Genomic DNA, 14959 nt, shown 5'->3' on the forward strand with positions numbered 1-14959 from the left:
CATTGTCACCCTGCCACGATATTTTGCAAACCCGAGTTAATTTCGAGTCTCCTCAGGATTTGTCCGCGTTTTATTTTTTTCCCCCCTCCTCCTATCTCCTCCTCTCCAAAGGATGAACTGTCTCGCGTCTGTTAATTGAAGTTCTTTTAATGGATAGTGAAATAATTGCTCTCCATATTACGTTAGATCAGGGCCAATGTCAGGATTTATTTTTGATTAACCCATTTTGAGCGGGAACCCTTTTTGGTGGTTACATACATTGTTATAATTTAGCTATTGAAAAATAGCAGATCTACAAGCTCATAGCGCAGCACCGAGTGCCGCGCTATGAACTTGTAGGTCTGCTATTTTTGAAAAATCGTTAAAATGTGCCTCAAATCTTTCAGAAAATTGTCATGATTTAGAAAACTTTTTTTTTTAAATTTCGACGTCAGGCCTGAATGGGTTAATGCGATAGATATGTAAATGTATTACTTTTTATTAGGTTTACCTTTTTATCAGGTGGATGACTGCTGAACGCTATACGTTGTACCCTGGGTAATAATGTAGTATGACTGCAGCGCAGCAGAATGCCAGGGCTTTGTCACATGCCGTACCTTATCTTTGTGACATTTTGAAGAAAACATTGGAGGTAGATTTCAGTTGGATATTTCGGTACGTTATTTGTTTTCATGCAAGTAATGTCTTTCTGGCATATTTAATGAATCCAAGTCTGTTTTTAATTGCATGTAAAAAAGAGGGAAAAAAAGAAACGCCTATGGGAAATTCACCTAATTGGCACATAAACTTGGCATCGATCAAAAAAAAGAAAAGAAAAAAAACGGAGGGGGGGTGTTGTGAAAACTTCATAACTTTTCAAATGAGCTTGAACTGTCAAGTGAAAGCGGGCTGCAAAATAAACGTGAATTAGTTTTTAATATTGTGGTAATAAATGTCAACGCACTTGCACATCACATGTGTACATAATGTGAGTGCAGATGACAGATCTCACCAAGACAGGTAGCTTCTCCTCCCCACAACTCTGCTCTTTTTTTTGTGTGCGTGTGTGTTGGGGTTTTTGTTTTGTTGGGAAGTGACGGAGGGTTTAATCAAGAAAGCAGGCAATTCATCAATCCTAAAGAAGGCGCCTGTACAACCCTGACAGAGCGCACATGGTTTTAGAGCAACTAGAACCTGGCCAGCTGTCAACACACACACACACAAGCGCGCACACACACACACAGACACACACACACACACACACACACACACACACACACACACACACACACACACACACACACACACACACACACACACACACACACACACACACACACACACACACACACACACACTTAACACACAGAAGCTGTCTGCTACGACCTCACACTTGGTCTGCGGGCCATCACATTGTTAATGAAGGGATGTTACGTCCTCTCTCATTTACACAGGGCTCTGAGGTTCATGAGTGACTACACCGTCTGAGGAGTTAGAGCTGGGCGCCTTTTTTTCTTTTCATTATTATTATTATTTTTTTTGCAGAACTCTATATCCTCTATCCTAAAAAGTGACGCAGGGAGAGATAAAGGCTCGGAGGTAATGGGGACTCTGGTGATAAATGATGACTCCTGGCAGAGCACTGTATCTGCATGTTCCTCACTGTCACTCAAATGGCGTCCCACTGGAGGCAGCGTACACCAAATATGCCACAAACCATTGGGCTGTGCGTTAATGTCTGCTCCTTCAGGGTGTCCTTTACACCATCATTTGCAGTATGATTACCATGGCGAGATAATGACGTATTAATCAACTTCCAATCAATTCTTTTAATACTGCTACCGTACCTTAACATAGCCCAGGGAGAAGCATTATAGCAAATTAAACCACATTAACACTGGCGTCACTATTTTTGGGCATGTAATTATAAGCAAAGATTTAAAAGAAGAAGAAGTAGAAGAAGAATAAAAAAATAAATCATTATTTTCAAACATTTACGATTTCCATTTTTTGGTTACTTGAAAACAGCTGGTCTACAAGGACATGTCATTATTATTTACCAATACATTAAATATATTAAAAAATAGATATGTAGATAGATGGAAGTGTATCATATTATAGATAAATAAAATGTAATAAATATCATAAAAAATGGAAACAGGGAAGAATTGTTCCATTGCGTTCATTGCAGATACACAGCAGTGTGGACTAGAATAGAACAGAGATACCTTGGGCTGTCTAAGCAATGGCTATGCCTCTGTCTAGCAGGAGGAAGCACCACCACATGGGGTCTCTCTCCAGCTGGATAAAGCCTGCCAGGCTGCTCACACACGAGCGCGCACACACACACACGCGCACGCACACACACAGGAGACGCACAATCTAAAGCAGTGGTCCTCAGCAAAATAAGTTAATAAAGCATCAAAATCAGTTTAACCACGTCGTCGCTAACCGTATTGTATGGTTCGCTTAATCAAAAATAGCCGAACTACAAGCTCCCAATGTTGAGACAGAGAGAGAGAGAGAGAGATTTTGAAACATTTTGAAAAATCTAGAAGAAAAAAGAAAAGAAAAAGATTTTCTCTTATGGGGGTCCCTGGCAGAGGATCTTAATTTCAGATGGAGATCCGCGGCCAAATACATAACAATTTGGGCATCCATGTGCTGAAAATGTCTGAGAACCGATGCTCACTACACAAGTCTGTCTCTCTCACTGCACGGACCAGACCATGACGCTAAGCTTTGCTTTTGCTTGAATTACTCTTGGGTTCGTGCCCACTGTAAACAAGAGTCTACTCAATTTGAATTTGTTGTACAAAAAAAATAAAATAAAAAAGACAAGGGATATATAGTACAGTATGCATACGGTACAGCTGTAAAAGCATGGCACATGATGAATCATCTTTGACAGCTGTTAAACGTTCTCCTGAGTGTAATGTGGAGCTCCTCTGGGGAGCTGCGCTCACTCGTTCAGATAAGCACAGCTCTGTACCCATCAGTGATGAAAGATAGACATGGAGCATTTGTACATCAAGTACCGGAGGAGAAGTCTCTGTATGCAGGTGTGCAGATTAAATAGCGTATAAAAGCCACAATGCAGAAAGCATGGTGTCGTGGAATTACCTGCATGTTAGCAAAGAATGAACAACATGCTTTACTCACTTCAAACCTAACATTCAGCGAATATAGACAATCTACGAGCTCACAGTGGGCTGCAATGGGCTTATAGATCCGCTATTTTCAGCGAAGATATTTAGTTTAGAAAGAAAACCGGAGGGAGACCGAATATGGAGCTATAGGGAAGCTATTCCAGACAACCAAGTATAGGGGTTAGGTGGGAGGGCATAAGCGGGTAAAGGTTCTCTTTTATATTGTATGGTGTTGGCTTAAAATAGGAGAACCGTAATTAAATGATGATGCTGTTAATGTAAGCTATGAAATGGCTATCATGGTGTCGTGTTATATATGTGAATCTGAATATGTTTATTGGCCAGGTATGTTGCGATACCTTGTTGTCTTTGCCAGAACTACAGGTCAGGTATGATTTCGACCGTTAGTCTGTCTGTCTGTCTTGTCTGTCTGTGAATAGTAGTCTTGCGTAGCCAGACAACTATTCCACAATCTCCGAATGCTACAGTTGGGTGCCACCGATATTGTCCCTTATCATTTGACCCATTTAGGCCTGACCTCAACATTTAAAAAAATCCTTCTAAATCCTCCAGTTTTCTGAAATAAATATTTTCACGATTTTTCAAAAATAGCAGACCTACAAGCTCGTAGCGCGCCACTCGGTGGCGCGCTATGAGCTTGTAGATCTGCTATTTTTCAATAGCTAAATTATAACAATGTTTAAAACACCAAAAGGGGTTCCCGCCCAAAATGGGTTAACTGTCCTTTTGCGCAGATCACGCAAACCTCAGCAAAAAGAAAAGGACAATATCGATGGCCTCCAACTGTACCTGAAAAGGAAGCTGCCATTTCCGTTGACAAAAATATATTTTAAAATATCTTTAGAGATTATTATTTTTTATTTCTATTTCTGCTAAGCAGCAAGCTATATATGTTTAGATGATTTCTATTTATATTAGGATAAATATGCGCGACTGTAAAGACGAAACGGAAGTGGAAAGGAGGCTTCACTTCCGCTTTATATTTTACTCATGATCAGAGTTTCCGTGCTCCAGACTGTATGACGGAAGCATTTGAAATTTGCAGGAGGCAACAGTCTGGCCACGTGAGACTAGTCTGTGAGCAGCTAATCTTGGCCACAGCCAGTCTGATTGGCATGAAACTTTGCACACACACGTTTTCATATCGGCCGCATGACGCCCCTATAACACGGTGCTTCACATTTTGGCCTATAACTCTTGAACCATAGGTCATTCAATCAAAAATTCTGCTTGCCATTTTGTCTAAAACTTGCAAATCGTTAGACAATTCTCTGTGGAATCATGTGATTAACCCATTTAGACCATCCTGACCTGACCTAAGTTTTCTGAAAAACTCCAAATAAGGGTATCAGGCTATGGGCTCTCTCACGGTTAAATACGTTCCCCACAGGCTATAGGATCTGCTGTTGTCATGGGTTACGGGGGGTCATCCCTATGTTCCCCGGGTTCTATGTTCCCCACTTACCTTAGGGTTTAGGGTCAGCGTTATAGGTTTCTGGTTTAAGGACTTCAGCGTTTTGTACTATACAATTGTATGTACTGTATAAGTACAGAACAAAGAATGTTTGTTTTTGCCATCTTTGTTGAAGAGTCTGAGCAATTATGTTTTATTTTATTTTATGCCAGTGTTAAGTTTTAGTTGGCTAAGACTAGATAGTTTAAGTAGCCTAGGCAGACCTAAAGTTCAATGGATTGTTCAAAGACTGAGCTTAAATCAGAATTTGCAACTAAAAGTAACACTAAGACTAAGTTGCTAAAATACTTGTAGTCTTACTAGAATTACTAAAATTACTAGGTTAGATTTCTGGTTTAGGTTTATTCTAAGTGGGGAACAAAAAACCTTTTTTGCATGGTGGGGAACATAGAACCTGGGGAACATAGGTACGCTCCCGGTTACGGTCCCCACAGGCTAGAGGCTCTGTATCGGTAGCCAGGTTCAGTCTACATTTGGGGCTGCAGTATACACACAGTGGCACACAGAGCGGCATAACAGACAGACCAGCGCTACAAAGTACTTCGGACTTTGATTTAAGGGCCATGTCCTCAACACACCGTTTTATGAGCAGAGGCCGGGTCACTTTGCATATCATGTCCATAGCACTCGCATGTGCAATGTTCGAATGAACGTTGTGTTATTAGCTCAAATAGCTTATGAACACCATAAACCTCAGCTTCTCATGGTTGTAGGTGGCAACGATTCAACGTCTGATCGTAAATACCCGGATGGGTTGTCTTCACACACCACACACCAACAGGATGAAATGAGCAGCCCTCCTCTCCGAGCACAACCCAAAAGTCTGCATATAGTTTGGGTTTGCACATCACCGTTATGTACTGGTATGTAACTATGTATGAAGTGTGTAACAGCTTACCTGAAATGGTGTAGATACCACTGCCCTGATGTTCATACTCAGGTCTACTGTTGGTTCTCCTGGTGGGGTAATAGTAACAATGATAAGACTAAGAATCAATGAATATGAATATGCGCGCGCGCGCACACGCACACACACACACACACACACACACACACACACACACACCTGATGTGAAGTGTCTACTGTCTAAAAATAACCTTACTAAACCATGAACTAGACGTACCTGGTACAGTATGCTGTGACCATTGATATTTTATTTAGCTGTGAGTGTGAACAAATTAGTGGTAGTAGTATATGTACAGTACATAATGATATGACTACATATAGTAATTTTACTACTGATAACCAATGTAGGATTAGGGTCTTCTTAATTCTTTATGAATAAAGTGATTCCATCACTCAGGGGAAGTCTGTTGTACCACTCTATGGCCTTGTATTACAGAAAACAGCATGCAATGCACTTCATGGGCAGTTGAGGTTAACAAACCATAAAAGATTGAAATCCTCATCAATCAAGCTATCATGAATTACACCCGGTGACTCACCCCCACTGATCAATAAATCCACAGCAAGCGCTAGAAATGTCTAGGCTTCAGGAGAACCACATAATGTGACAAGCATTGAATGCAAAAGAAGCTAAAAACTGATATTATGAACCACCACTCTGTCTAACGATGACCAATTGACCATGCAAAACTAAGTACTTGGAAACCGCCCTAGGGTAACACTACAGTTGAGCAGGACAGGAGTAGTAGACATGAGGACTCTAGCTGTAAAATGCATATAATAGGTTGAGAAAGTTAAAGAAAGATCATGGGGGAGGGGGGGGGGGGTATACAACAGTGTTGAAAAAGATAAGAAATATTTTTGCAAGTTCGAGCAAATTTAGAGCTGTAAACAATAAAGCGTGTTTTCTGCATCCATGCATTTTTAGGTGGGTCTGTTTATGAATATCATAATCAATCTCAGCTTGAGCGGGGTTAACAAATAAATTCTTGAAATTTAAGACTAATGGCGTTCTGAGGGCGAAGCCACCGTGCATGAGTTGTGGCTTCCAAAGCCTTATCTCTTTGGATGAGATAAATAAATGCAATAATTTCCATCAACAGCAATAAAACAAGACTCGTGGCAGGTTGTGGTATTTATGAGATGAAGTCTGCAACTCAGATTTATTTGCAATGATGGGGTCGACTTTTCCCCTGCCTTGTTTACATCAGCATTTGGCCATGTTAAATCCAGGCCAGTGGTGCATTTTTAAAAGGTTGGCATCAATCTTGTGGGGATGATTGTCATGTTCGGTGAAGAATTCTCTTTACCTTTTGCAAAGGTTGACTCTGCCAAGAAAAGAAAATGCATACCTATCCGAGCATTGAAACATTTCCCAAGCATCGATAAACTGAAGGAATTTAGTTTGATGTTGTTTTTTGTTTCGTTTTTCTATTAAAAGCATAATATTTATTATTTAATGGAAGAGCAATAATTACAAAAAAAAACATTTGAGAAACCCTACTTTAAGGCACCCATTTGTGTGATCCTAGGTGTGATCCTCCAGGACAGGTCATTTGTGTGATCCTAGTCCAGGACAGGTCATTTGTGTGATCCTACAGTAGGTGTGATCCTCCAGGACAGGTCATTTGTGTGATCCTAGTCCAGGACAGGTCATTTGTGTGATCCTAGTCCAGGACAGGTCATTTGTGTGATCCTACAGTAGGTGTGATCCTCCAGGACAGGTCATTTGTGTGATCCTAGGTGTGATCCTCCAGGACAGGTCATTTGCTGACCTGGCATGCTATAGTTTGTATAGTTTCAATGTACATATTATTTGTTTTTGATATTATACTGTTTTTAGACTGATGAAAGGTTATTGGTTTACCTATGATCCTAAATTACTGAGGCACTACAATGCCTCAATGCATTAGATGTATAACCTCGTGTTTATCTCCGGATTAACAGCATCTGCTAAATGCCTAAATTGAAATTTGTAAATTATGATGTTATGTAAAAACAAAGAATTAGAAAACTCATCATCAAAAATGATCACCTGTTGTGCAAACAAAAAAGACGAATATCAAGAAGAAAGCATAAGAACTGCTGTGTTGAACTACTCACTCTATGTAAGAAGCAAACGTAGCAGTTAAATAATAGAGAATCAGAACAGCATGCATAATGTATACAATCCTTTTCTATAGTCAGTCAACCACTAGGGTTACCATACCCATCTGTTTGATGCAGAGAACCAAAACTCTCTGATTTCTAAATACAATTTCAGGTGCGCTGGTGAGCGTAACATATGGCAAATCAATTAAACCACTAATTCTTAAAACAAAAACATGGCAACGTGGATTCATAATAAACCACAGTGCTTGAGCTCATATTATGTTGGCCACTGGAGTTTTGACAACAATTAATCCTCATTTCAGGCAAAGGGAGCCATATTGACAGATATTCCTAATTTGAATATTCAATTATAGTGTTGTTCCTCATCAAATTACTGAAACTGGGAACACGGCCTAAAAGATTTACACAATTACACCTCCGATCAAAAGCTTTTTGGTCCCATGAAATCTGTGTAAGTTAAAATCACATTAGTCCAACTATGTACACTGAGGCACGAAGGATTGCTTGATGACACTGATTACATTTTTTTTTAACGTTTTTTAATGCATATGCATGTTTATGTTGTTCCTTATGGAATAAGCAAATAAAGCCATAATTTGAACAAAATAATCTATAAGAGAACGTTGGTGAGACTGTCTGGATACACAAGAGTTAGTCAGCAGAGAACCAATACAAAGATGAGAGTGAAGACTGATTGCTACCATGGCATCACACGCTGAAAATAGCTGATCTACAAGCTTGTTGTGAGCTTGTCGATCTACAATTTTCAGCATGCAACGCCGCCATACGACAGATTCTAAAACGGCCAGTCCCATTCCTTGATTCTGATTGCCTGGTTTTCATTTAGTGATAAAACAGACTAAAATCTACTCCTTAGTTCAGCAGCATATATCAATCACATGTGCGTTATTTGTTTATATAGTGATCCAGCATATACAGGTATGTAGCTGAACGAGCAAAGGGGAGAGCTTGTTTTCCTTACAAGCCCCGGCCGTGCAGAGCTTCTAAGTACTGCCTGTGTGCGACGGCGAGTGACTGAGGGGCTTCGGGCGGGGCTTGTAAGGAAAACAAGCGGCATTGATATTGCCATCAATGATGACAAGGTCTGTCTTGCCTGTGAGAGAGATACTGCCCAATACCATGACACTGCCCCCATGGAAAGATGGCCCATGATCTGTGCAGCAATCTGCATATCGTTCTCCGTGCCGTAACCACGTTGGCTGACTTGCAACAAATGCTGGTTGAGGAATGGGATGCCATCCCACAGCTAAATGTGGCTAGGTTTGTGACCAGCATGAGGAGGAGGTGCCAAGCTGTTGTGACTGTGTATGGATCTTCCACACACTACTGAGTTCCCCAACACTGAGTGTAAAAATGGCCAACATGTGTTGTTTTTTCCTTATTACTATGGGAGAGTGCAATCATCCAATCCACTAAGCAATTGAAAACAAGGGTGAATGCCAACAGAACAATATTTTTGGCAATTATTTTTGGGGGCGCTACTGTGTTGCTCATTCCACGAGGTTAGACGCCAGCATTCCGAAGCCTGCTATTCTGAAGCCAGCTATTCCGACGCACCGCCATTCCGCCATTACTAACCCTGTCCATAACCCTAACGGCACGTAGGAGTGCGTCCACGAATGCCTGGGCTTACAAGCTGTACTCGTTGTAAAGGTGACTAATCAACGATTCAAATGTTATAAATTAATTAATTAATAATACCAAAGTATTATTAAAGAGGAGAAATAATGAACCAAAGTTAAGTTTCCAAACTTTTTGTGAGGAGTTTTAGTAGCTAAATCTGGCGTTAAAAATATATGAATTTCTATGGAATATGGAATTACTGTTTATGTGTACCTGAGAAACAGCCTGACTGGAGTGGCCGAGTAAACAGGCACTAGTCTCTGTCAGGAAGATCTTCCTGGTAGCATGCAGGAACTACTTTCTTGTAGAAGTTGTTCTTGAAGTGAAATATTAAGAACTGTTTTAATTGTTTTAATATTTGTAACAGTTTTAGAACATTATATAATGGCCGAGATGGTCGGAGGCACTCCGCTAGCACGTCGTGCCTCACTGCGCCATTAAAATACTCTGCGACCTCTAGTGGCTTATTACTTTAGTATAAAGTTATGCATAATATCGTCACAATCGGGTGGAAACCTTGTATGTCCAAAACCGTTCCTTGTTTATTATGATGTTTTGTGTGACACTCTTGTATGATGAAGTAAGGTTTTAATTTGCAAGAAAAAACACTAAAACGGTTGAAATATGGAGATACAAGTTTTCTGCCCAACTGCAACGATATGAGGGATGAGCCGGAGCTGCGACAGAGAGTTGGAAGCTCTTGTTTTGACACGCATCCAGCCTTCCCTGTGACAACATCTCCACACCTTCCTCCATGTGCAGACAGTGCTGCTTTTCTCACCCATCGTTATCTTCCTTTAAGCTCAGTGTCAGGTGTTGAAAAGAGGATCTCTCTGAAATCACTGGAAAAACCTTTGAGCACAGTCCCGAGCCCATCAGATCTGGGCTGATCACTATCGTTTGTGGCACCGCTCTTTGCATCCCTTTGGTTTGAATTGAGACGCTTTAAAATACAAATATAAATATATATATTGCAACTTTTTAGAATTCTGTGGAATAATAAAATTGGAGCATTCAAAACAATGATTATGTATTCTAACGTTTTAGATGGGAGATCTGTCACAGAGCACAGTGACAGTGACACTGTGTCTTTCTATTCAAGAGTCGTGTGCAGTGAGAAGAGCTGATTAAAGCAGTGATAAAATGGCAGTGTAGAACTACAGTTGGAGGCCATCAATATTGTCCTTTTCTTTTTGCTGAGCTTTGCGTGATCTGCGCAAAACCCCTTTTTAAACATTGTTATAATTTAGCTATTGAAAAATAGCAGATCTACAAGCTCATAGCGCGCCACCGAGTGGCGCGCTACGAGCTTGTAGGTCTGCTATTTTTGAAAAATCGTGAAAATATTTATTTCAGAAAACTGGATGATTTAGAAGGATTTAAAAAAAAATTGAGGTCAGGCCTAAATGGGTCAAATGATAAGGGACAATATCGGTGGCACCCAACTGTACAACACTGCACCGTGTCAAAAGCATAGGGCGGGGAAATACAAGGTGTATTGATATGCATGTCATTCCTGACACTGATGACTTTCTGCAACGACAAAAAAAGACACTTGGCCTCGACATTTGTCATTTGGTCGTTTGATTTAAAAAAGAAAAATAAGTGTCTACAGGCTGTGAACTATAGGCTATTATAAGTGTCAGAAACCTTGATTCTGAGGGGAAAGAAATAGCGATATTAGGACAAGGTTAATTTACTGTATGCTACCAGTCATACAGTAGAGGTCAGATATCCGCTTCAGCGATGACAGTTTTATCAGGAGAACAAATGGCAGCGTTGGCCAGGATGAGGGGGTTGGTGGGGCTACAGTGGACGCCAGGGTAAAAGGCTGACCGGACGGTACAGGTTTTTCACATTATGAAGTCTGGAAGTGGCGATATGGCCTTTTCTTGACAGAGAGCAAGCCAAAATGGTTGACATCAGACTGAGGCCATGAATAAATGTAAGGGTCACTGTAGCCGTTTGGAATACTTGGACGAACCTGATAAAAAGCCTTTACAATGCTCAAAGATTTGAAGATCAGTTGCCTGTAACCCATAGCTGCTTTTATAGTACTGTAAACAACAATATTAACGAAGAGGGAACTGTGAAAATGAATGGACCATGCATAGCATTACCCTTAAAAGGTCCTGTAAGTGATATTTGTTTTTTACAGGATACAGCACAAACAAGTGAAATTAGAAGTGATGAAACAAAAACATCCGGACCAAAATTGGAACTGGAACACTATAAGCTGATAAATGGGTTCTCTCTCCTGATTGGATGAAATTGGTGTATGTATGAATTTTTTACTAGAGAGCTGGACAGACAGGGAGACCCCGGCTATTGAACTTTTTAATTCTTTGTTTCCCATGTCCGTATATATACGGACCCCTTATGCTAGGGGACGTCATATAAGGTATATATATACGGACCCCAATGTATACTCCCGTCTATATAATGGTTGAGCAGGCAAATTCTGACTCTTAAAGTGAACGCGTATGGTGGCACCTGGAACTGGGATTTATGCTAACAGCTAGCTGCAATAAATGAGTTAACAAAAAATAAAAATACAAAAAAAACAAATATAGTTGCAAGCAGTTATAAGATGGGGCCAAGTAATAAGAAAAATCACACCTGTGTGAACTGAGCGGTGCAGGCTGCTCAACAACACCGCTGGTTGGTTGCAGTTATAGTGAGTGCTCTGTGTGAATGGCCCATTTAGGCTGCTCAACAGTGCCACTTTAGGTCACCCAGCGGTATTGAAGCTGTTCGTACCCCAAACAGACCCCAAAATGACTTGCTTATTGTGCGTATTGCATATACCGGTAGTCCTTTTTATCACTGCTTGCAGGAGTTGCAGCTATATATATATATTTTTTTTTTTACAAATTGCTTTACGTAGGCCTACAAAGTGACAGATGTGTTCCGCATGAGTCAAGGCACATGTGTAAAACAAGTTCCATAGCTTTTCGCCAAACAAGGCATTAATTACTGTATATGTGCTCAAAGTGGAGCTATATCAATTTTACAAATTCTCACGTACAAACTTCCCTTCAACTGATATTTTAGATAATGGTCCATAGATTGTGTGTAGAACGTTTCACGCAAATTGCTAAAAAATCCAGGCAGAAAATCCTGTTTTTCAAACAGCTCAAAATGGCAGAAAATCTGAGGGCGGAGATTACTGGTCAAAGTGACAGTGACATGTGTAAACAAGTGCCATGGATTTTGGCCAAACGACCAACGTTCAAAGTTTTCATTTTCAAACAATTGCTATAGTGCCCCTCTTTGGCCAATTGGAGTAAGACAGTATTTGGCACCATACGTTTCATAAACACGTGAACTCTGCATGTATGCATTAGGGGCAGAAGAAGAATTTTCATAAAACTGCAATTTTCATTGCCTCATAAAAAATGTACTCCTGATTCTTTTTCGATATTGGTCCAAAGTTTGTGGGTAGAAACTTTCATGAATTTTGATCAAAGATCCCAGGAGGAGATAGATTTGAACAGTTTTTCATATAATTCAAATGGTGGGAGATCCAAAGGACAGAGGTCAAAACAAGTCAGAACACGAAAGTTGTTCGGCATGAGGAGATGCATATGTGTATCGAAGTTTTATTGCTGACGGTCAAACGGTTCATGAGCTAAGCCTGTTCAACGTTTTCTATATCGCCACCCTTTGGTCAATGGTCGTGGGCTTCGTATCCTCACCGTTTGACATAGCCCTCTACCATATTATTGCCAAGTTTCGCGAAAACCGACTGCATGGTTACACCAGAACTGCTATTTTTGGAGGAAGAAGAAGGGAGAAGAAAAACCGCAACCGCCTTTGCCAGCACGAGAAATCTCAGGTTTAGTTAAAGGGGCATTCCACTCATTTTCAACATTTTACTATGTCATTAATGTACCTTAGAGCTGTTCTAAAAATCATTAACATGGTGAAACACATCTTGATGACATCATCAAGATGTGTTTCACCATGTTAATGATTTCTTTCATAATTACAGTTCTAGGAAACACAAAATGGGAGGACTTTTTATTATTTCCACACAACAGCTCTAAGGTATATTAATGACATAGTAAAATGTTGAAAATGGGTGGTTTTCCCCTTTAAGATTTATTCCAGAATTAAAAATCAGATTTTTTAATTATTATTTTTTTCATGGTAGAAACGGTCTACATCCGAATCCTCCGTGCACGCGTTTTTTTCTGCTAAAAATGGGATAAATTACCATGTTTGGGAGTTTATAAAACATTAATCTGAGCTCGCGCTAATAATAATAATCCTCCCAGCGATCGTCCACAGCCTGCAGCTAGACTACAGATATGGATGGCTATCACTTCCGGATCGGCCGGATGAGGGCTCTTCTTTACTTTTTCGCGCATTTCACTGGCACTGCATGGCCTCACGATCCCGCCTATGGTAACGGGAGGGAATGTGTTCATTGTAGTCTAGATTACAATACATTTTGCTGTGCACCTTCTTTCTCCTCTGATTTTCACCTGCACATAAAACATCGCAAACTCTAAATGGCCTAATGAGTGACACCATCACCTTTACTCTAGTCCCACCATCAGGCTTAAATGTGACTGAATGCAGCAAGACGAATACGACCAGTGCTACAAAATGAGATCAGAATAGATTGACCGGCTGATTTTGGAAATTACAGTTCATAGTTTATGGAACTATGTTTTTCTGATCAGGAAAGATTTTCACACACAAAATACCTATCTTTGGAAAAAAACCTATTAATACTTTGAATTAATATATTTTGTTAAATGAATAATAGTGGATTTGCGCAACAATTACATTTGAAACACACAAATAGGAAAACATAGTAAAACATAATACTTGATATGCTAACTCTGATTTGGTGGTAGTATTGGTACATTTGATTTTTTTTTCATTTTAATTAAACAAAATAAACAACAATCAATGTTCCATAATCAGTCTGAAACCTGTCGGCAGAGATGGTTGGAAACTTTGGGAAGGGAGAGCATTTCAGTGATTTCACTCACATTTACCCCTAAAAATAGATATGTGCGAGCTGCACACAGAGAGGGAGAAAGATAGAGTAAGAGAGTGTGTGTGTATGTGTGTGTGTGTGTGTGTATGTGTGTCAGAGAGAGAGAGAGAGACTTGAAGGTACTTGAAAGCACTTCTGTTATGGAACACACTAATGTCTTGCAAAAGAACATTATGATTGATAAGATGATAAACACCCTGGTTTTGTGTACCATAATTATCTGGGTCAAACATGACACACCAGAAATATAAACAGAATATTCTACTGGCAGTGTAAAGGGGTAAGGAGTCATTTTGGGGGGATTTACTCACATAAAAAAGCATAAAGTCATTTTGGTGGAAAATGGGTAGAACGTTATTCATTATTCATTATGGTAAGAAGAGTTATGTCCTCTCACGCAGGCACAGAACAGTGCCATCGGCACTGCAGTCAGCTGTAGTCTGTGCAGTGTGTTTTGAGCAACTTTTATCTCAGCGTCACCTGATCTGATCTCCCGATGCAGTTACTTACTGTAGGACAAGACAGGAGGGCCAAACATGTATAGCTTCTCTCCATGTTGTTTTAGTTATGCATGCCGTGCAACTCATACACACTACACAGTCCTTGGAATTTAACCCAGAACGTTGCAATAAAACAGACCCCCGATCCCAGAACTCAGT

At 40.1% G+C, this 14959-nt stretch overlaps 1 protein-coding gene across 7 annotated transcripts in view; it reads right to left on the reverse strand.

Annotated features, from left to right (window-relative positions):
- The window catches only part of LOC306933361 (multivesicular body subunit 12B-like), a 168309-nt gene that overhangs the window by 16387 nt on the left and 136963 nt on the right, over positions 1-14959 (reverse strand). For all 7 annotated transcript variants that reach the window (XM_079515560.1, XM_079515561.1, XM_079515559.1 and 4 more), the window contains one exon: positions 5522-5580. In XM_079515560.1, the coding sequence (XP_079371686.1) occupies positions 5522-5580 (59 nt within the window). The remainder of the gene's footprint in view (positions 1-5521; positions 5581-14959) is intronic.

Source organism: Electrona antarctica, assembly GCF_951216825.1.
Source record: "Electrona antarctica genome assembly, chromosome: 12".
Lineage (NCBI taxonomy): Eukaryota > Metazoa > Chordata > Actinopteri > Myctophiformes > Myctophidae > Electrona > Electrona antarctica.